Below are 23,136 nucleotides of genomic sequence, written 5' to 3' on the forward strand. Positions count from 1 at the left end.
GAAAAAGAATATTTATTCTTTTCGTATCATCATCCGTTCCCGTAAAAGTGCATCAGATTTTACAGTAAGCAAAGTTCATATTTAAGACAGGAGACACAACCGCTACATTCACAGTCATCGTTTTGACAGTGTGCTGCACGGGAGGAAACTTCACATAAGCATCATGTGTATAAAAATTATTTATAGTAAGATGAAAATGGGAGGTCTTGGGCAAAGTTGTTCCTTCAGAGCAAGAGGTGTTGTTGGTCAGAAGCCATTTATGCCTTAACCAAGACAGCGAACTCTGTCAGAAAGAAACAAACAATCAGATCTAGTAGTGTTAAATATCTCTTCTAACCTTCTATAGCATGCATTTTAATATCCCTGAAGTGCATATTAAGGTGCATTTCGAATATTTCAGTCTCGACTGACCATCAACTCCGATCTTGCCATCACCATCAGAATCTCCAGCCTTCAGAAAAGTCTTGGTCTCGGCGTCAGTCAGTGCTCTGGCATTAGCCTTGAAGTTCTGCAGGAACAGTCTGCAAACGCACGATTCGTCAACTTATGAGAACAGAGATTTCATTTATGGTGTTTAAAAGCCCAATCAGTCCAGTTTTAGTATTAAAAAAGACTCTTACTTGAGTTCATCCTCCTCAATGAAGCCACTCTTGTCCTGATCAATGATTGCGAAAGCCTTCTTCACATCATCAGCAGACTTGCTGTGCAGACCGACCTTGGCGAAGAAAGCCTTGTGGTTGAAGGAGTCAGCAGCTGTGTGGGAAATACAGGAGAGTGATAAATACACGCTTTAATAGAGGCCGGTGTGTTAAAGATCTGTCTGCTCGTGGGGTCTCTCACCCTTGCATGCCTCCAGTGCTGCAGTGATGTCAGCGTCGTTCAGGACTCCGGCGAATGCCATCTTTAGCTAAATGGATATCAAAACAGGAAATATTACACACAACTTTCATTGTTTGAGCTCCAAAAGCTCAGATGCATTTAGTCCAGTTTGTCTCCTCCATATGGACATTTAAAAGTCATGCAGTTGTGGTTTACTTAATCCCTGACAATGTTTAATCTAATAACATTTCATTTGTTTCATGCCATCAACCATGCAAATCCCATAAAAACAGCGAAAAGGGAAGCATGTCACATATGAGTTACGAGGATGTTAAATCCAAAAGACTCCAGTGTGTGTGACCAGGAGGTCCTCTTAAAATAAACCCGCAGGCAAAAAGAAATCCCACAGCCGAATTCAGATGAAGGGAAAATTTAGGATGCAAGCTTCTCATTTCCATTACTGACTGCTCCGAAACCAATTCAGGATGTACCTGTCCAGTTTTGTTTTGTTTTTTTCTTCAGAGATAAACTTGGTCCCCAATGCAAACTCACCTCTTTTGTCTTTTGGTGCTGAAGTTAGTTTCAGAAGACTCGAGCTGTGAACTGCAGTGATCTCCGGGCCCCTGATCTCCCCCTTATATACCTTCAGCGACTCCAAATATGAATCATAATGTAATAGACACCCGCTGGCCGAGGGGCCAGTTGACATGCGCCCAGCAGACACACTGTACTATATTTATCTTCAAAAATGAAGATGCTTAAAAGGTGCGTTTGAAAAAAAACGTCCATCATATACTTGCTTGCTAATAATACACGCTGCTGATAGTGCATGGACATATTCCTATGGACACTTGCTCACCGGGTTATATGAAGGGAGACATTCGAGACACTTTTCAAAGGGAGATTTCGGTTCGTGCTCTGGGTATGGACTCTTCGGTTGTGTTTGCTTATGTTACTGGTTATATTGTTATCAGTTCCATGTAAAATGCTTCATTTGTTCATTTAGTTGTCATACTGATAGTTCATTTTGCATGAGATTTTTGTTTGTGCTTGCTGTCTTAGACTTTTACAACATTAAATATGTTGTCCGAAATTGTCCTGGTTTTCTTTTAATGCTGTTTTCTTTTTGGAAAAATGAAAAACCCCTGTTTTTGGTCAACTCCATTCTTCATTTCATTCTGCATTATATGTTCATGACTTAAATGTATTATTTTAATCTTGAACTTGAACTATACTAATATAAAGTTGCTAAATCAATATTTGCTTGTACCTTTTTTCATCGAACTTATCAAAAAGGAGCAGATTCGCCTCTCTTAAGCTATTCTTGTGAATGTACACAGTATATTATAATATATTATAAAGTATATTCTCTCCTGACAGTTGCATACAACGTTCAAACAGCAGAGAGCAGCAAAGTTCATCCAGCTCTGACTGGTTTTACAGTCAGAAACTCTTCTACTTGTTGAATAAATGTTTCACTAATGCTTAGCTGAAAGTTGTTTTATAATAGACACGTTCTCTTTTTGTCGTTTCTAAAATGTCTGGCTTTCGGCTTTGTTTTCCTCTTGTTTTCATACTTTCTGATGGAAATGATCTACAGAGAACGGTTCAAAGCAATGCAAATATACACTGTCAATAGGGAAATTTGGGCAATTTTGAAATCCTAGCCAGGAAAACGAGGACAAATGGTCACTCTAAATTAGAATTAAGGATAATTATATAAGTTGTCTAAAAGCTTAAATGTCTAATTAAGAATGTCAACAGTTTGACTCACCATTACGGTTAACAGCACATTATTGCAAGAGCATTGCCAGTTGCTCTAATGAAGTCGTGCCCATTGCAGGGCGTTTAATGGGTTTTGGAAGACCGAGCTTGGTTGGCGCTTTGTTTAAATGTCCGATGAGCTATTCTGAGCATGCCATGGACTCTTAATTGGGCATGTGAAAACTACCCTCTGCAAATCCCTTCCAGTGCATCTCAGCAAATCTCCCGGCCTTCCCTCGGCCAGCCTCGTGCCAAGAGCGGCCTGCAGGACATCCCTGACTATGAGTGCATTATCATGAGAGCTGCCTGGGAGGATATCTGGTGATGGCACAATCCCAAAAGATTCAGCGTCAAAGACATGTTACACCAAAACTATATTTATTCCTTGTTTTTCACTCTTCCCCAGAAGTGCATTCAAGATTGTACATGTGCACAAGCCAATGGGCTTGAAATATTACATCCAACTAACACAACCAGTACCCTCATTCAGACACTGTACTCAAAACTGAGTCATAAATAAGATCATATAAAAAAAAAGTTCGGCTGAGAAAGGTGTGAGCTGTCGTGAGTTCTGGTTCCTTGATATTGGAAGGGTCTTGGTCAGATGAAAATTTAAGCCTTTACAAGAGCAGCAAACTCTGTGAGATGAGACAGAGATGAGACTAGCGTTAGGCAATTCTGCAAATATCACCAATTTCATTTCCAAATATCATCAGGGGACTGTTAGTGTTGATAAACTGCACTACTGCTCATCATCCTACACTACAGTGGAGCTTCAGTGGATGCTGCCAAGTAAACAGACAGTGACAGTGGCAGAGCTCAATAATAAGAACGGCCTGCTGGCCTGAGGCCAGTGTGAGAGCATTTTGGCTCAGTTAATGGCACTGTCACTTGTCCTACTTGCCTTGCCTTGTCAGCTTGTTAGCTTGTTAAAATAATTGGTAACACTTTAATTTAAGGTCTCTTATAGTTGCATATTTGCATGCATATTACTAGAATATTAGCCATTTATTAGTACTAATTAAGCACATATTAATGCCTTATTATACATGACCTTATTCTTCATCCCTAATCCTACCCAATACCTAAACTTAACAACTACCTTACTAACTATTAATAAGCAGCAAATTAGGAATTTATTGAGGGAAAAGTCATAGTTAATAGTCAATAAGTGTTCCCTATTCTAAAGTGTTGCCGCAATAATCTAACTGACGATTATCCTCTAACTCATATTTGTTGTTAAAATCGCAAGAATGATTTATGATAATCTTAATATCCGTAATATATAAGAATGGGTTAAATTTTCTTTAAAAAAAAAAACCTTAACATTTGAATTATATGTGTGGAAAAGTTGTAATAATGAATGGTTTTATGAATCATAAATATAAAATATGTATATGAATCAATGTGTAAATATTAAATACATACGTAAAAACTAAAAATGTTACTGCAAATATTCATTGTAAAGAAAACCTCAAATTTGATGGAAAACTGTGGGAAATGCGTGGAAAACTTCAAATTGGATGGAAAATTAATACATTTAAATGTATTTACATTTTCAAAAATTTTCACTTGGTAGCATCTACAAGTATGAGTTTAAAAATGTTATTGCAAATTTTCTGTGCAAAGAACTTTAAATTGGATGAAAACAATGATATGTGTGGAAAATGTATTATAAATATTATTTGTAAAATCTGCACACAAATAAATATATAATATAGTACATAAGTAATACATAAGTAAATATTAAAATATTAATACATATGTAAATATTAAAACATGTAAAAAATTATGTTTACAATTATAAATGTACATTTGTTTCACTTGGTAGAATTCATAAGAAACAACTCATCCATAAGAATGAGTTGAAAATATTGCAAATTGTCTTTTAGAAACTGAATAAATACATGTGTGGAAAATGTATAGTAATACATAATTTGTCAAATTTGCATATGAATGAATGCATATAAGTAAATATTTAAATAAATATAAAACAATATTACGAATAATAAATATAAAATGTGCATATTAATAAATGTGTAAATATTAAATATATATGTAAAAATTACATATAGAATAGGATTTTTTTTTTCATTTATGTTTTTAAAATTTGCACATGTATAAATATATAAGTAAATATTAAAACATGTAAAAAATTATATCTACAATTTACATTTAAAAAAAAAATTCACTTGAATGGGTTGAAAATATGATTGCAAATTATCAATATTGATATATATATATATAAAAAATATATATATCTACACTTAGAAATGTACATTTTTAAAAGACCAGGATGAATGTTGGCAGAGTGACTAGAAATCAGAATTATTTGCCTGACAAACAAGCAGAAATAATCCTTACTATCCTTACTGGGTGATGTTATGTTGTGATATTACGTGGGAAGATATGCTAAATGAATAAAAAACTACCACAAACTATTTCAGGCCGATTTCTTCTGTCATACACTGCAGGCTTTTCCCAACTTCTAGGGTTTATACCCAAGCTTTCTCACTTGCATCTACAAACCAAAAAAGGCAAGCTCCACTACCAAGCACTCAAGAGCTTAGACTTCCTTTCCTGACTTCCTTTCTAGATCTCATCTGAGATGTAAATTGGTTTCAAAATGGCATATTTCATGTACCTTCAGCTCCAATCTTGCCATCACCATCACTGTCACCAGCAGACAGGAAGGCCTTGGTCTCTTTGTCAGTCAGAGCCCTGGCACTGGCCTTGAAGTTCTGCAGGAACAGCCTACAGGAAGAGCACAGGCCTGTTATTAACCCTGCCGCCACTGTTTTACACTATCCAGGGTCAATGATTTATTAAGAGTCTCACTTCAGCTCGTCCTCCTCAATGAAGCCGCTGTTGTCCTGGTCAATGATGGCGAAAGCCTTCTTGACGTCATCAGCGGACTTGGCGGACAGGCCGACCTTGGCGAAGAAAGCCTTGAAGTCGAAGGAGTCAGCAGCTGCATGTGGAGAGAGGTTTGGATGTCAAAACCAGAAAGAAACATGCTCATGAGAATGGCTGTGTCCAGCACTTTTACACTGATGATACACGGGGCAACTTTTTGAGCTACACTGTAATTTTTTATTTTTTATTTTAAGGCAACCAGCTTCAGCAGATTTGTGAGTTTGAGAAGTTTCTCAACTTCTTGTTTTAAGTTTATACAACAAAAAGTTGAGAATCTCCTACAAAAATACGTTGAGAGAACTCAAAAATCTGCTGAAGCTGGTTGCCTTAAAATTTTAAGTTGGCTCAACTTTTTTTTCACAGTGTATTTTCAGCTTATAAGAGACCACTAAATACTCCTTTCAACATACACCAGTCAAAGGTTTGCACACGCATATCTTCTTCTTATTATTTTTCACATTTTAGAATGACAGAAAAATCAAAAAGTAATCAAAAAGCAGAAATATTATATAGAAGTGTACTGGCCCAAAAAAACTCACAATGATTTCATTTCCGTTATTAGTTACAGCTAATATTTGATCTCTTTAAAATCTTAAGCGATTGTGTCTCCAATCTTAATCCGTGCATTCTGCCGTGCTTCACAGATCATTAGTTCATGTGTATTAAAACATTATTATACGGTATTTACCCAGTTGTGCTAAACTGTAATATAAGATTATCACATGATATCTTACCCTGGCAGGCAGCAAGAGCAGCATCCACATCAGCTGCGGCGAGCATAGCAGCAACGGCCATTTTTCTGGTTCTGATTAAGCTGCAAAACAGCAAAATACTGAATAAGAACAACTGATTCATCGATAAACAATCCCATTTTCCCCCATATGTTCAAACATCTATCTACACAGGCACCAGAGACTCATGTTACTCAGATCAATCAGCCTCTTACACAGATGCAACAGAAACATTCGCACATATGCACTAAAGCACTACCGATCGCAAAGCTTTATCATCTACATAGTTATCCTCAGTGTCAAGCCATTTAGCGTCCAAGGTCTCCCATCTTTAGCTTCTGCATTCACAGTGGGATGCTCCTGATGCTCCCCATTAACACAACATATTCCACAGGCCCTGTCCGTGATCCTAAAGTGTTAATATGTTGACGAGCCTCTGTAGACCGATGCATCCGCTGCATAGACTCACCTTGCGCTTGTCTAAGGCGAGTGAAAAACCGAAGGAGTTAGTCGAGGTGTGACCAAGGCTTCTGGGGGTCCCAGCTTATATACCCTCAGTCTCACCATTTACAGGAGTTCGAAGCTCAGTAACAGATACCGCATGTGGGTCTACGTTAGAAATAGTGTCGAAAAAATGTGTCCAGTAGTCAAGTTGGGCTATTTTTAGTCTCACAAACGATGTTCAGAACCATGTGTGGGACCCTATAGATCATGAGGCCCTCCTCTCTTGGCCGGCTCGAGTTAAGCAGACATCCGTTCCCACCTTATCAAGAGTTTGATCAAGTACTTTTATTTCATCTTTAATTTGGCATTTCTGGACAAAAACACATCAGATGTCACAGAGCGTGTGTTTGTTTGATTGGACCGGATCGGGTTTCTCTTCCAGGTTAGAAACTCTGGACGGAGAGCTGTGGTGCAATAAACAGCGTCTCGAGGCTGTAAATCATGTCATTGCATGATAAGAATAATTTGCACCGGCATTTAGGGGCTTATTATGATCAATACTGAAACTTTAGCAGACGTATATGGCCCACATGAAGCATATTGTGCAATCTGATGATGAAAGCTTCATAACACCCTTCGTATTTATTGTACACTAAATTAATAGGGTAGGATCTACTTTAAAATAATTTGTATTCAGAAATTGCTGGTGTGTTTCATAAATAAATACATAGAAATGGCATGGCAAAGTAAAACATTGAATTAAACAGGACATTTTGATGTATAAAGACTGAAATACTATTGTCTTGAAAAATGTATGGTAATGAGCTTTCTTTTATTTACAACTCGGAAAAATCATTTTTTACAGTGTAAAACACATTGGTTAATTCATTTTTTCATAATTGCTAATCTTTTAAATTATTGGAACCATTATTTTTATTTCTTATTTCCACTGGGGAAAAAATTGTGTACAATTTTATCTCAGAAATGACTAAATTTCACAAATAATTACAAAAATTGACAAGAATAATGTAAACTTGTATAATAATATAAACATGAAATTTTGACATATAAAGACTGAAATAGTATTTTCTTGTCAAATGCACTCCAATAATATTTGTTTTATTTACAACTTTGAATTTGTTTTTGCAGTGTATCCTGCTATTTTTAAATTAATATTATTTTAATATTATCATTTTATTAATTTTTATTTTTGTAATGTTTGTAGTGCTTTCTTTTTCCTATATTAATTTGGATGGGATTTTCACACATTTCTTTTTCAAAAATTACCTTTCAAAAATTTAAATTCAGTTTTTATGTCAAATATTTAATTTAATTTAATTTAATTTAATTTAATTTAATTTAATTTAATTTAATTTAATTTAATTTAATTTAATTTAATTTAATTTAATTTTATTTTATTTTATTTAATTTTATTTTATTTTTATAATGTTTGTAATGCTTTCTTTTCCCTATATTAATTTGGATGTGATTATCCCTTCTAAAATTAAAATTCAGTTTTATGTCCAGTATTTATTTTATTTTATTTTATTTATTTTGTTTTGTTTTGTTTTGTTTTGTTTTGTTTTGTTTTGTTTTGTTTTGTTTTGTTTTGTTTTATTTTATTTAGTTTTGTTTTGTTTTGCTTTGCTTTGCTTTGCTTTGTTTTATTTTATTTTATTTTATTTTATTTTATTTTATTTTATTTTATTTTATTTTATTTTATTTTATTTTATTTTATTTTATTTTATTTTATTTTATTTTATTTTATTTTATTTTATTTTATTTTATTTTATTTTATTGTTGTGGTGTTTATTTCTGTAATGTTTGTAGTGCTTTCTTTTTCCTATATTAATTTGTATGCGATTTTCCTTTCAAAAATTAAAATTCAGTTTTTATGTCAAATATTTATTTTATTTTATTTTATTTTATTTTGGTGTTTTTTATTGTTGTCATGTCCTTCATACAGTATAAAAGATCACATGAGGCAAAGCTGGATAAAAGAATTCCTGTATTCGGAGACTTCATTTTATTGAGCAGTTTCATACATTCTATGATCACTAGTTACAGAATCAAGTTTTGATGTGTTCCCAATTTGCACATTTACTACAAAGACTTGCTAAACATATTTTAATAAGCAACTCACGTAAAAAAAACTATCACAGATAGGCTAATGCATGCAAATAAATAAGAGAGAATCATGAAATGAAGTTCAAGTCAGTGAAGACATTCACCATATTTTCATTTCAGCAAGCCGCAGAATTCTGAGAAAAAACAAAGAAAAGCAAGAAAAACAAGTGAAATGCTGTCCTAAATATTTGATACTGTTCAGGTATATTTAAAAATCTCTTTAAAAATGTCTGTACACTCTGTAAATATGAAAGTGCAGTTATTTCAGCACAGACAAAACTATCAGAGTATTAAAAGAGTTCCCATATGCTGACCACTCAATATTGTCCAATACATTTCTTTCAAATTAAAAATTTAGTTTTAAAAATGTATATTGTAGTTTTGGAAAGACTTCTACAAAACTAATTTTGACAATATCAGCAGAAATCTTGAGGTCATGTTTCCAAATTCCCCAAATATTACAATATAATATACTATAGTCTAATATAACACTTCTCAGAAAAAAATACATTCCGTAAATATGAAAGTGTGGATCCTCCTCACATGCAAATCTAAGTTATTTTCTTCACTGCCAGAGTCAAACACCCTGCCGGAATGACATGTTAATTTGACTGGGGAAAGAGTGAACTCCCAGCAGTCAATTCCCAGTCTTTCAAGACAATCAGTGCGTCTGTACATTTTAAAGGAAGTAGAATTGGTCTAATTCTCATTTGTACAGCTGATTAGTCCCTCAGGCTGAAGCAGGAGCCAGACAGTGAAGGAGGAGCCCTGGTTTCTATAGGAGTACGACTCCCAGGGGCCTATTCTGCAAGGCCTAAGTGCTGATCTGGATTTACCTTCCATGCCAATTTTGCCGTCTCCATCACTGTCCCCAGCTGCCAGGAGAGTGTTGGTCTCGGCCTCTGTGAGCTCTCTGGCCTTTGGGCAGAAGTTCTGGAGGAAGCGTCTGGAGACACAATCAAAGAACAGCATGCAATAATTCAAATACATACACTAATAATACAATCCATGAGTACACATGGTTTAAAGAATGCATTACTTCAGCTCCTCTTTTTCAATGAATCCGCTCTTGTCCTGGTCCAGGGCCTTGAACACCTTCTCGCCTTCGGAAGCAGCTTTACCTAACAGGCCCACGTGTTCAAAGAACGTCTGGAAGTTAAAAGTCCCTGGGGCTGAGAGACAAAAATATGATAAACAAAATAGAATATTAAATATTTAGACCTACATTCAAGATTTATGTAATTGAACTCATATGAAATTTCCATCCATTTAGAATGGACACAAGCTAATAAACCAAATGTAATGCATATATATATATATATATATGTATATATATATATATATATATCAATCATCAGTAAATCTAATGGAATATTGCTTGTTCCACAGCATATATTTACTTACTGGAGTACATTTGACAATGTTCAGTTTTTCTACTTCCAAATTTCAGTTTGTTACTTGTTTTCTTTAATTAATTGTGAAATTTACTAGCAATTTCTAAGTTAAAACTGTTTCTAGACCACATTATTTTCAGTGATATTTTAACTATGTTCATACTTTTTAAATGAATATATTTTTTTTTCTCAATGAACATGCTTGAATATAATTATTTAAATAAAATCGAATAGATACAAACAGTTTATAAACTATGCCATGATTTTTTGGAGTGCAGAAATCTTAACAGTTTCTTACCTGTTTATTGTATGTATGACTGATTAATATGCATCAAATAGTTTATTAGTTTATGTTAAAACTGTATGACAATTTCATATGCAGCTCAGAGAAATAAGTCTTAAATTTAGCCCTGTTTAATTTAATTTAATTTAATTTAATTTAATTTAATTTAATTTAATTTAATTTAATTTAATTTAATTTAATTTAATTTAATTTTATTTTATTTTATTTTATTTTATTTTATTTTATTTTATTTTATTTTAGTGTAATAGAATACAAACCGTTTGGCATTGATGGAGAAAGGACTACTACTACTTGCATTAATACTAACTCAATATGGTTGTATAATCATTTTAATAAACCCTAAGGTACAAAAGCTGTACCTTATTTACCCCTAAATGCTACATATTACTACTTTAAAGCTACATGATTAGTCATTTAGAAGTATACATTAGTACCTTCTTTGGGACAGCTTTGTATCTTTTTTTTCTGAGAGTGTAATTTGCATGTGCATGTGATTTAAAAATAGATATTTGATATATTGCATTGGTTTGGATAACATATTTTTGTGTCATTTGTGATGAATAGTTACAGTAAGCATGATTGTGATCTGATATCTGTGTGGTTGGTGAGTGTGTGTGTGTGTGTGTGTGTGTGTGTTTCTGGATGCTAGGCACAAACACACTGGTATCCTGGTGGCAGCTGCTCCCCAGTCTCCGGCTGCCTGGATACCTGGATCTACCCATCCCCAATGCCCCGGACTCACCAGCCTGTGGGAGTCTCCCAGCGAGCATGTACTTGTGTGTGTGTGTGTGTGTGTGCCTGTAACTAAAGCAGCCCTTCGTGTTGTTGCTGTTAGTGAGAATAACAAATCACATATGAATAATATGTGCTCTTGTAGATGAGCATAAATATCAGTTGCATGTTCTGATGATTGATTGTGTGTGTGTGTGTGTGTGTGTGTGTGTCACACCTTGACAAGCCTTGATAGCGGCAGCAATGTCATCTTGCTTCAGGTGTCCTGCAAGTGCCATGTTTCCTCAAAACCGAAGTACTACAAATACGAATTGCAATTAGAGATCCAATAAAATTCTAAATCCAGCATATGCTTGTTTTAATTGAACAGTGACATTTTTACAAGCTTTTCTGCCCATTTTGAATGTACCAATAAACCAGTATAAACATTAACATAAATGCTACTAAGCTCAAATTACTTATGACCTTGGGAAAATGCAAAGATGCAATGCATTGCAATAAAAAAAAAATGTAACTTCAAATTCTGATTTAGATACCTGACTCCACCAAAAACAACTTCATATTCTATATTAGGATATAGTATATGTTAAGAAGCAGGCACTCACCTTTAGATGGGCTGTGGAAGTGATATGTGCTCCTCTTCAGGTGTATCTTCAGGAACAATGGAGAAACAGAGACCCTCTCCTGCAGTTCTGGGACCTAATGTGCAGAGAGAGCGTGAAACCCGTGCCCTTAAACCCAAGGAGGCCACAAAACACCTCCCTCCTCATTAGCTAATCCAAGCAGATCATTTCTGATAGCTATTGGTTTGAAAGGATGTGATTTTTGCATATATGCTTATGAAGGACTCAGGTGATCTTGGCTCTGGTTTACTACTGAGACCTGCGATGAAGCTGGAAAGGAAATATCTTCTGGTTTGAATTGTAAATCCAAATAACAAAGAAAAATCAGAATTGTATATAAAACTTAGAATCAACAAAAAAGTTGATGGTGATGAGATGAGGTCGCCTTATAATATATTCATCGAATAAATAAGCTAAAATATAAAATAGTAATAAACACTCACTTGAACTAACAATGATGTTTGTTAATGTTAATAGAAATGATTATGTTCATGTTAGTTCATGGTGCATCAGTTAATTTTGAACAAATGCAACTTTAACATGAATAAATATTGATAAATGCTATAGAAGCTTGTTAATTGTTACTTTGTGTTAATTAATGTTAACAAATGAAACATTATTGTAAAGTGTCACCAAAAAAATATTCAAGTACTAATATATTTTACACATTTTGTACAAAATTATAAATGTTATAATAAAATATTTTCCCATCCATTCAACATTTTATAATACTTTCTGTCATTTCTACTCAGATTTAACATGACGATCAGTTAGAAATTAAAGCTGGTTGGATATCAAATCGTCACTGTTTGATTTGACTAAAAGCAATAGTACATTTTTTTTTCATAAAATACATTTATTTGAGTTCAGATCTGTTAACATATTTACTGATATATTGCTTGAGACTTACTGATATAAAAATAATAATTAAACATTATTTAGTGTACAATGCACATGGATTTATATTAAGCCTAAAATGTGTTTTAATATCTTGATGAGGAGTGTATGATTTTTGTATTTTGTATGATTTAAAGGTATTGCAGGGTATTTTTATTAAGCACATAAATATGTAAATGTATATAGCCTAGTATACTTAGCATGAAATAAATTTAAAATACATTTTAGTATATTTATATTTTACAGATTAACTTTTTTTATGTTTACAGTGTATACATTTTTCAGTTTTTTCATACATTTCCAACATTTATTGTTCTTTATTTGGTTTTTTTCTTTGAGTAAAGGGCACAGATAAGAACCTTAGGCTTTATTTTAGGGTCTCTTAACTAGTTGCTTATTAGCATGCATATTACTAGAATATTAGCCATTTATTAGTAGTAATTAAGCATATATTAATGCCTTATTCTATATGACCTTATTCTACATCCCTAATCCTACCCAATACCTAAATTTAACAACTACCTTACTAACTATTAATAAGCAGCAAATTAGGAGTTTATTGAGGGAAAAGTCATAGTTAATAGTCAATAAGTGTTCCCTATTCTAAAGTGTTGCCGAACCGTATATATACAAAACTGGAGGAACATAATTTTTTTGGGAAAAATAAAGATAAAAGACGTTTCTTTCGATGAAACATCATATTAATATGGTGAGCATACTGTATAAAGTGGTGAGCAGTGGGAAAAGGCATTGGGGAGTGAGTTTCTATGGTGATACTGTATAGTGTGGATATAGGCAACAAGCCATAGTGAGAAAACAAAATGTCATATACTTATAATATAAAAAGCCATTTAAGTATTCATACCATTTTTATTTTTATTTTATATATCTCAGCTATTCTGTAACAGCTCCTTCTATGATTCTGCTGTTATTAAATGAAGCTATGGTGCTGTATGTTGCTGCATGTTTTTGTGGAAACCCTGATACACCATTCACAAGTTAGGGATAAGTATGATTTTTTATTGAATAAAAAAAAGAAAGAAATTAATAGTTTCATTCAGCAAGGATGCATTGAATAGATCAAAACTGCACAGTAAAGACATTTAAGTTTACAAATAATTATATTTTAAATAAATGCCGTTATATTAAATTATATTCATCATTCATAAGAATCCTGAAAAAAAATTATCATGAGCTCCGCAAAAATATTAAGCAGCAAAAATTGTTTTCAACATTACTAATAATTAGAACCAGTTTGAGTAATTAACTACAAATAGTAATTTAGCGGCAATCAGTATATTAGACTGATTTTTGAAGGATCATGTGACACTGAAGACTGGAGTAATGATGCTGAGAATTCAGCTTTATATCACAGGAATAAATATCAGTTTTAAATATAATCACATAGTAAGCAGTTATTTGAAATTGTAATAATATTTCACAATATACCTGCTTCATATTATATTTTTAACCAAATAAAAAAGCCTTAGTGAGCATTATGTGAAAAACATTTTTAAAAAATCATCATTATTGCAAACTTCCAACCGACAGTGTTAGTTATCAACAGTAATTACGATTTTTACTTTTAATCAAATAAATGCAGCCTGGTAAGCATAAGAGACTCCTTTCAAAAAAAATTTAAAAACCTTTTACAGGCAATGTGCCTCAAACCACAAATTAATTTCTTACAAAAATGTGGCCTTTTTTTTTTTTTTACACCAAATGCCTTATAAAACTGTTACTGAAATACTATTGATTAAATTAGGCCTACCTTGAACAAAACAAAACAACACATTTTTTTGTCTAATTTCAGAGGTACTCATTATCTTCATACATTTTCATCAAATGACCTGAAAATAAGTGGCAATAAATAAATAAATAAAAAAAGTTGCATTAGCCCTTTAGCAATGTAACCTGTGATAAAGTATATATAACTTATATAATAATTATATTATACTATATTTCATAATACATGTAATAATAATTATTCTCATGCATAGATCAAGAAAATAATAATAATCATAGGCCTTTGTGGTATAATACAAAGCACATCAAGGATGTTGTGAGAGTTTCCTCCTAATACAGGTTTTGCATTGCTCATCACAGTCGAAACCTTTTTTCTCTCTCAGTGTCATTAATGTCATCTAATCACCGTGGGTTTGTGTCACCGACGCCCGCGTCGCGCGCGACTTCACGAAACATGGCGCTCGTGCGGAGATGTGATGCTGGACCTCTCTGTTTACTGCGCTTTTGATTTTTCCACGAACCCAGAAGTCTTACAATGCTGGGAAAAGACATATCCTCACATTTAATCGTCCGAGAGAGGTAGTAAACGAAGGAGCGGTTTAAAACGATGAGACATAATCGCAAATAAGACGCCGGTAGCGGTTAGCATTAGCTTAGCTTCATAAACATCACAGAACTGTCGCGTTAGCTAACGCTTATAACGCGACGTATGACTAATATCACACAACATGAGTCTTTGACACGGCTGATATAACGATATAGATGTACATAGACATAGATGAGCCAATTCGGGGGTCATTTACGTTATTTATTTAGATGTAATAGCCGTTTCTTGGTAGCTGTGATAGTGGATTAGCTGCAGTGCTGAGGATGGAGGCTCTTCGTGGAGGTGTGTGTTTACTAGGATTTGCTACTCTCTCACAAGCTGCTCCAGTCTCAAAAACACTCGCAGGTAAGATGTCCAACACTGTCACATCACACATCACATTATAATGTGCGTTTGCTCATATTTCACTCACGTTGTCCTTTATAAATGTAGTGTGGGGCTGTTATGGTATAGTATTGTGGTATTATGTATGTACGCCAAGGGACTTGTCCAAATACCATGGTAGTCTTTTGTTATGCTGTCAGTAGGTGAGTTGACAGCTGACCTGTCTGTACACAAACCGCCTTGACAGTGAGCAGAACTATCAGCAAATAAGCACTGATTCAACATTACCATTGTTTAGGAACTGTAAATTCATTCATATATTAACTGGTGGCCATGATTCGATGTTAAATTACTCCTGGTTTTGGTCTTTTGAGTGCTTTAATGGGTCAGTAGTGAGTGTTGTGTAATAGGCAAATCTTAGACCTTTGTGTTGGCCTTCAGGATGATACAAGTATATGTGTCACTGTGAGAGGTTTTGCAAGCAGATGTGGTGAGTAAGTGATACGGTCATCAAACAACTGACATACTCTATATTTATGCATTTTTATCCAGAGCAACTTAACAATGAATCGAAGGTATACAGTTTATCACTTCATGCATTCCCTGGGAATCAAAACCATAACACTGGTGTTGTCAAGTCAAGTCACCTATATTTATATAGCGCTTTTAACAGTACAGATTGTGTCAGAGCACTTAACAGTATCAAATTGGAGGATAGAGTGTCAGTAATTTATAATGATAAGATTAAACACTCAATTTTCAGTTATTATTGAATTCAGAGATTCGGGATTCTAGCTCAGTTTAGTTTAAATAGTATCTGTGAAATCAAATTGACGATAATCTCTAGAAACTAAGTGTCCCCAACTGAGCAAGCCAGAGGCGACAGCGGCAAGGAACCAAAAACCAGCAAGAAACCAGGCTCAGTCGGGGGCCAGTTCTCCTCTGTTGTCAGTGCCTGTGCCATATGCTTCTGTTTGAGCTACAGGAACTGTAAACCATTTTTTTGATGCATGATTTACACTTTTTAGTGGTCTTTGGTTTCACCAGGTCAGGTATCCACCTTTTTCATGCTCCCCATAATGCTTTGTGCGAGTTATGAGTGAAACTTTAGTTAAAATGTAAACATTTAGCTTTAAATTCAAGCTATAACATTTGTAAAAACTGGGTAGAATAAGACATTATTTTCCTCACCCCTCAACCATTGAACATCATAAAGAAACTTAAAATGTCAAAATGAACAATTTACTTTCAGCAGACCATGAATAACCTCAAAAGATTTACAGCTCATTCAGTCAAAAAGAATAGATAAGGATTTATTTGTAGGCATAACCATATTTGAAATGATTACTGTCATTTTGACTGTAAGTTCCCCAAAGCGTAAGTGTCACTCGTGATATAAAACACAATAGACTTATTTGGACAAAGGTGAGTAGGACTACTTCCTTATAACAGGTAGCATGACTTACAGTAAGCCAGCGTGTACACCCAAGCATACCACTCTTATAAGTGGTGAATGATTTACTTGGTTAGGTCTTTTAGAAAGATGACCTGTACATAGATCTACATGTAATGAGTTTTATTTTCAAGACCACTTTCTACAGGGCCAGTTGGACCATTTGTTTCTCAGTAAGCAAATGGTCTGGTTAATTAGTAAGTACCGATGATGATGATGTAGTGAGGGAAGCAGTCAGCGCAATGTGATGAAGTCTGAGCTGACTAATAGCCACTGCTCTCCTCACTGCTTTGGTTTTGTTATATGCATTCAGGGTGTTTGAAACATTCAGACAGGTGCCTCTGGGGTGTAAATATTTACTCTGACAATGATTTGATTCCATTATGATTCTTTTAAATGATGCAGTGCATTAAGAAATCTGAAATTTGGTCTTGATTCTGTCTGATTCTTCTTTTATTTATGTAATTTTGGTATGACAATTATGATTAAATATTTCAAAAATATACACATGAACATTAGATTTTATTATCATATTATCCACCTTATTTTTTAACATGGAAGGGAACTATTTTTTGTGAATGTGCAAGACTTGCGCTACAGGTAATTATATTTATTTATTAATAGGTAATAACTAGAAGAATAACAAAGTGCAGTAAACAGTAAACTATTTGCTCTACAGAATCTTGTTTGATTATACTAATAAATTAATATGATTACAAAAACCAGTTTGCAATATCAAGCAGCATAATTAACTCATATTAGGGGTGGGCGATATGGGAAAAATATCATATCACAATTTGTTTTGAGAAATATCCCGTTTCCCGATTTTATCACGATTCTTTGTGATGTTAGTTTTACTATTTTGGTTTTACAAGTTGTCTGAGCATTACAGCCAAACTAGAAAGACAAAGATGCATGGCAGATATTTAGGCCAAAGTGGGCGAAGATAAAAAATCTTTGTCATTATTTTATCTTTCTTATTAAAAAATAAGAACAAAGATACACATTACAAATACACATAATATACAAATAAAACAAACAGTGCTTTATTTTCAGGTACAATAGGTGTATTTAGCAGAGCATTCAATGAAATTGAATGAACAAATATAAAAATAAAACACTAGATAGACTGATTCCTAAAGCAACTGTATTAAAGTTTTTCAGTCAAGAATAGTGAGTGATTTTTCTCTTTGTGTTTTGTTAACGTTAAATGAATAGTTCCCCCAAAAATAAATATTCTGTCATCTGTCAATTCTGTCATAATGTTTTATTTTAATACCATAATTTACTCAAAAGTTGTTTTAAACCTGAATGAGTTTCTTTCTTCTCCTGAACATAAATGCTATTTTGAAGAAGGTGGAAAACCAAACAGTTGCTGGTCCTCAGTGACTTCCATAGGATTTTTCTTTCCTGCTACAAAGTCAATGTAGACCAGCAACTGTTTGAAATTCTGTTTTATTCTTCAAAATATCTTCTTTTGGGTTCAGCACATGAAATTAATAGAGGTTTGGGACAACATGTGAGTGAGTAAATAATGACAGAAATTCAATTTTAGGGTGAACTATCCCTTTAATGACAGTCGACAGCATGTTTAGTGTCCTGTCCCTTTAAGAGCTGCACGCATCTAATATACAGGCACGCATCCGTTTCTCTCTTAACTATTTACTTTTATTTTAGAGATAACCAACTCAGTCTGTATGTAAACCTTGTGTGTTTTGAGAGTATTAGCGCAAAATATAACTTAGTTGAGTAATCAGGCGCTGTTAGACAGGCTTTTTAGTGTCCGTGCTTCGGGTGTATGCGCTCAGAAAAAGCGCACGTCAGACCAGCGCGCAAATTAAACATTTAACCAGCAAGGCTTGTGTGCAAATAATGTACTTTTGCGATCGCGAATAAGTGCAGTGTTCTGTCAGAGTAACTCTACTGCTGTATGTCGTGTTGTACAGTATATAGAGACGGAGGCGCCAGAACTGTATTTGACATTATGTGTGCTGTAGCGCGATACTACCATATTTCTTCAAAAGCAGATCGTGGAGACATTTTAATCGTCCACGAACATAATCCCTGAGCTATCGAGGGAGAAGAGCCTTGGTGAGAGAGGTAAAGAAGAACCCAAAGATCACTGTGGCTGAGCTCCAGAGATGCAGTCGGGAGATGGGAGAAAGTTGTAGAAAGTCAACCATCACTGCAGCCCTCCACCAGTCGGGGCTTTATGGCAGAGTGGCCCGACGGAAGCCTATCCTCAGTGCAAGATACAAAAAAACACCTGAAGGACTCCAAGATGGTGAGAAATAAGATTCTCTGGTCTGATGAGACCAAGATAGAACTTTTTGGCCTTAATTCTAAGCGGTATGTGTGGAGAAAACCAGGCACTGCTCATCACCTGTCCAATACAGTCCCAACAGTGAAGCATGGTGGTGGCAGCATCATGCTGTGGGGGTGTTTGTCAGCTGCAGGGACAGGACGACTGGTTGCAATCGAGGGAAAGATGAATGCGGCCAAGTACAGGGATATCCTGGACGAAAACCTTCTCCAGAGTGCTCAGGACCTCAGACTGGGCCGAAGACAATGACCCTAAGCACACAGCTAAAATAATGAAGGAGTGGCTTCACAACAACTCCGTGACTGTTCTTGAATGGCCCAGCCAGAGCCCTGACTTAAACCCAATTGAGCATCTCTGGAGAGACATAAAAATGGCTGTCCACCAACGTTTACCATCCAACCTGACAGAACTGGAGAGGATCTGCAAGGAGGAATGGCAGAGGATCCCCAAATCCAGGTGTGAAAAACTTGTTGCATCTTTCCCAAAAAGACTCATGGCTGTATTAGATCAAAAGGGTACATCTACTAAATACTGAGCAAAGGGTCTGAATACTTAGGACTGTGTGATATTTCAGTTTTTCTTTTTTAATAAATCTGCAAAAATGTCAACAATTCTGTGTTTTTCTGTCAATATGGGGTGCTGTGTGTACATTGAGGAAAAAAATGAACTTAAATGATTTTAGCAAATGGCTGCAATATAACAAAGAGTGAAAAATTTAAGGGGGTCTGAATACCCACTGTATATGTATGTATGTATGTATATGTATATGTATATATATATATATAATAATAATAATAATAATAATATTATTATTATTTTTTTTTTTTTTTTACTGCACATTTACATTTTTCACCTAAATAAATTCTGGTAAATAATATTTCTGGTAAATACCCCTTTTTAAAAATGTTTTTTGATTATAATTTTAGTATCAGTAGCAGGGCTCTACAGTGCATTTGCGTCTGAAAACTACTGCGTGCGACTATGAAAAATATTTAGGAGCACCAGTGCGACTGACCCGATCAGAATATTTGTGTTTGCGCTGAGGGAGCTTTATAGATTTCTAACGTACTTACGTGTTTTTGCAGCGTTGAGTAATGTATCACAGACGTATTCTCTCATTATAACAAAAAAAGTGTAGACGGAGAGTAAATAAGATTCACTGTGCAGTGTAAGGAGCTTCGTTGATTATAATTGAGTTTTGTGAGATCGCGATGAACTAAATGTGATATTGATTTAATACAACAGTTCATTAAACAAGAAGTTAATATTAATTGACTTATATTGTCTGACTACAACACTATTGCCTTATTTTGCTCTATTTCATCAACAAATATAGTTTCAAACAAAGTCCCAGCCAAGCTGCTGCGCATCTCCATTCAAACACAGTGGTGTTTCGTTTATGAATGAACTGCGTTTTAAACAAATCTAGTGAGTCAATGATTCAATTACCCATTCGACAGTCAGGTACTTCATTCCTGAATGAATCAGCCGTTCGAACCATAGACTGTAAAAAAATATGGACGTAGTGTCCGTGACGTCACCCATAGAGTTCTGAAGACCGTTTTTGAAGCCTAAAGTGGGCGTAGCCGACCGTCGCCATCTTGGCAGCGCGTCACTCCCGGATAAACGAAAATGGGCAAAGAAGCGGTACCTGGGTGGAGCTGAGGTGCCTGGTGCTGAAACCACGCCCACCTACCTCGACGCGAATGCAATTATAAATAATAAATAAATTATTCAAAATAAAATTAATAAATGAAATTATATTAGAATTTCACTCACCGGAAAAAATGTAGTCCAGGCTTCTTCTGGGACGATCTGTTAATACAATTAACCCCACAGCAAGTCATTATGACAGTGAAATAATCCCGACACGGCAAACACGGCAGAAATGCTAAGATTAGTGGCTGGAATTTATTTATTTTTACGATAAATTAGCTGAGGTAACGTGACGGCTAACAGACAGCAGACACACGGCTAATGACCACAGCAGCGGGAATCCACCTGTCACTCAAACGTGGACACACCCTTAATTATGCAGAACTTTAAGGATTAATCAACTAAACGGATGAGTTATAAAAAAATTCACCCCCCTCACAGTTGTCATGAAGGGCAAAATTAGCTGTATAGACCAAAACACATTCAGACATGAGGCTGTAAACACGTTTTTTTCTGCTGTAAAAGTTGGCATTTTAACATGGAGGAGATACAGATTTGACTCACTTCTGACACCAACCTCAAGCGGCCAGTCAACGAATTGCAGTTTAACTCACTTCCGTGTTGGTTTCAAGAGAGAGACGGGGAGGTTGCCGCTTGGTTCGAACGAATCAATTACATGAATGATTCAGTGATCAAATCAGTGACATACCGCCACCTACTGGCAGTGCTAGTTACATTTTTAACGTATCTTTTCTGTTATTTAAATCATTAAATATTTCTACATTCAAAATTGTATATTTAAAACATTAACCTCAACATGAATTTATGAATTTAATTGCATTCTGAGCCTCATTAAACATCTGAAGATACACCTACAAGCCACTTGTGTGTTCTTCTGTGCCACCTCTGTAGTACAAATGTATTCTTTAAATACTGATTTCATTGTATCTTATTCTACTTCTTATTCTACTTGTTTTTATTCTGTTTTAATTAGAAATTATAAAAAAAGCTTATAAATATATATATATTTTAATTTGAAATAATCACTTTCACTTTACTTTTGCTTTAAAAAAAGGATTTCATAAAAATTTGGATTTCATTTGGTTTAACAATATATTAAGTAAAATTGTTGATTTTTTGTGGGGAATTAATTGTTTAGATTAATCGATAAATGAGTCGATAATTTAATCGAAATAAAAATAGTCGTTAGTGGCAGCCCTTATATATATATATATCAGGGCTCGACAGTGCGAGCATTTCACTCGCATTTGCGACTAAAAATAGATGTGTGCGAACTGGAAAATGTATCTAGGAGCACAAGTGCGAATACAAAACAAAATACAAAACAGCCTAACTTATACAGTAGCCTATAACAAACGTATTAATTTATTCTGTTTATTTATGGAAAAATTGCGATGCAGCCTCATATGATTACTTTAGAACTTTAAAAATGCAACGGGTTAATTTAAATGAGCACAGATGAGAAGAAAAGCGGAGCGAGTTAAAGTGAAGACGCGCTGAATGACGCACATTCGCCACTAGAGGGCGCTGCCGCTGCCGTTACCCCGGTAACCCAGTAAACAAATCAGCTGTGCTACTTTCCTAAAACTGTGTAAATAATGTTTCACACTCAGTCATTTAGATATTTATATTCGCTTAAGTCTTCACAATAGCATCAAATAATTCTTACTTAAAGACTTAATGAGTTATTTATTTTCAAAAAATTTTTCTAAGCTAAAGCATGGCCCATCCACTGATCTATAATAGAGAACAGTGGGCCTATCTATATATCAACGACTGATTCGTTATTATTGTTCAGTAACACAAGGTCCATTAGTTAACATGAAAAAAACAATGACTGCATTTATTAATAATGCTATCTTAATTTCAACTTTAATAATACATTATAAAATCAAAAGTTGTCTTAATATAATTCAATGGAGCTAACATTAACTAACATAGTTGTATTTTTTATTAATCAACATTAACAAAGAATATTAACTACTGCAACAATTATCTATTGCACATTTTTAGTTAATGTTAACCTGCTTTAACTAATGTTAACAAATGGGACTGTTCTTTCGTTCATTTGAACAATCTTTTGCACTCTAATCTTGAAACACTTGTTTACTTTATATTTTTATGTATTTTTTATAAAAGTCTTTTAGTAAATTATCTTTAATAAAGTTATTTAACCTGTTAGGAGGACAACACTTTTTTTCACTTAGAAATTATATATTGTGATTTAAAAACAAAAACATATACCGTGACAAAAG

General features: G+C 34.3%; 3 protein-coding genes and 1 pseudogene across 5 annotated transcripts in view; 1 reads left to right on the forward strand and 3 right to left on the reverse strand.

Moving 5' to 3' along the window:
- Nucleotides 1-1,528, reverse strand: LOC306849598 (parvalbumin beta-like; annotated as a pseudogene). Its single transcript has 5 exons — nt 1,372-1,528; nt 841-907; nt 621-753; nt 412-521; nt 1-283 (listed from the first exon to the last, which is right to left on the reverse strand). The product of its transcript is annotated as a parvalbumin beta-like (transcript).
- Nucleotides 1,529-3,195: 1,667 nt separating this feature from the next.
- pvalb1 (parvalbumin 1) lies at nt 3,196-6,797 on the reverse strand (the record flags this gene model as incomplete). Its single annotated transcript, XM_079384770.1, is given in 6 exon segments — nt 3,196-3,221; nt 5,228-5,337; nt 5,422-5,554; nt 6,234-6,313; nt 6,700-6,710; nt 6,714-6,797. Coding segments are annotated over 6 exon segments (444 nt in total).
- A 2,703-nt stretch (nt 6,798-9,500) lies between these two features.
- On the reverse strand, nt 9,501-11,509 carry LOC306858305 (parvalbumin beta-like; the record flags this gene model as incomplete). Its single annotated transcript, XM_079398758.1, has 3 exons — nt 9,501-9,747; nt 9,841-9,973; nt 11,449-11,509. The coding sequence occupies 3 exons, from the start codon at nt 11,507-11,509 to the stop codon at nt 9,501-9,503; spliced, it is 441 nt and encodes a 146-aa protein (XP_079254884.1).
- Nucleotides 11,510-14,923: 3,414 nt separating this feature from the next.
- The window catches only part of LOC306853099 (serine/threonine-protein kinase LMTK2-like), a 47,812-nt gene continuing 39,599 nt past the window's right edge, over nt 14,924-23,136 (forward strand). The window contains exon 1 of one of the 2 annotated variants that reach the window (XM_079390285.1): nt 14,924-15,449. In XM_079390285.1, coding sequence (XP_079246411.1) covers nt 15,368-15,449 — 82 coding nt within the window. In that variant the 5' untranslated portion in view covers nt 14,924-15,367. The remainder of the gene's footprint in view (nt 15,450-23,136) is intronic. The other variant, XM_079390284.1, reaches the window with a different exon arrangement.

The sequence above is a fragment of the Barbus barbus genome, assembly GCF_936440315.1.
Source record: "Barbus barbus genome assembly, chromosome: 3".
Taxonomy (NCBI): domain Eukaryota; kingdom Metazoa; phylum Chordata; class Actinopteri; order Cypriniformes; family Cyprinidae; genus Barbus; species Barbus barbus.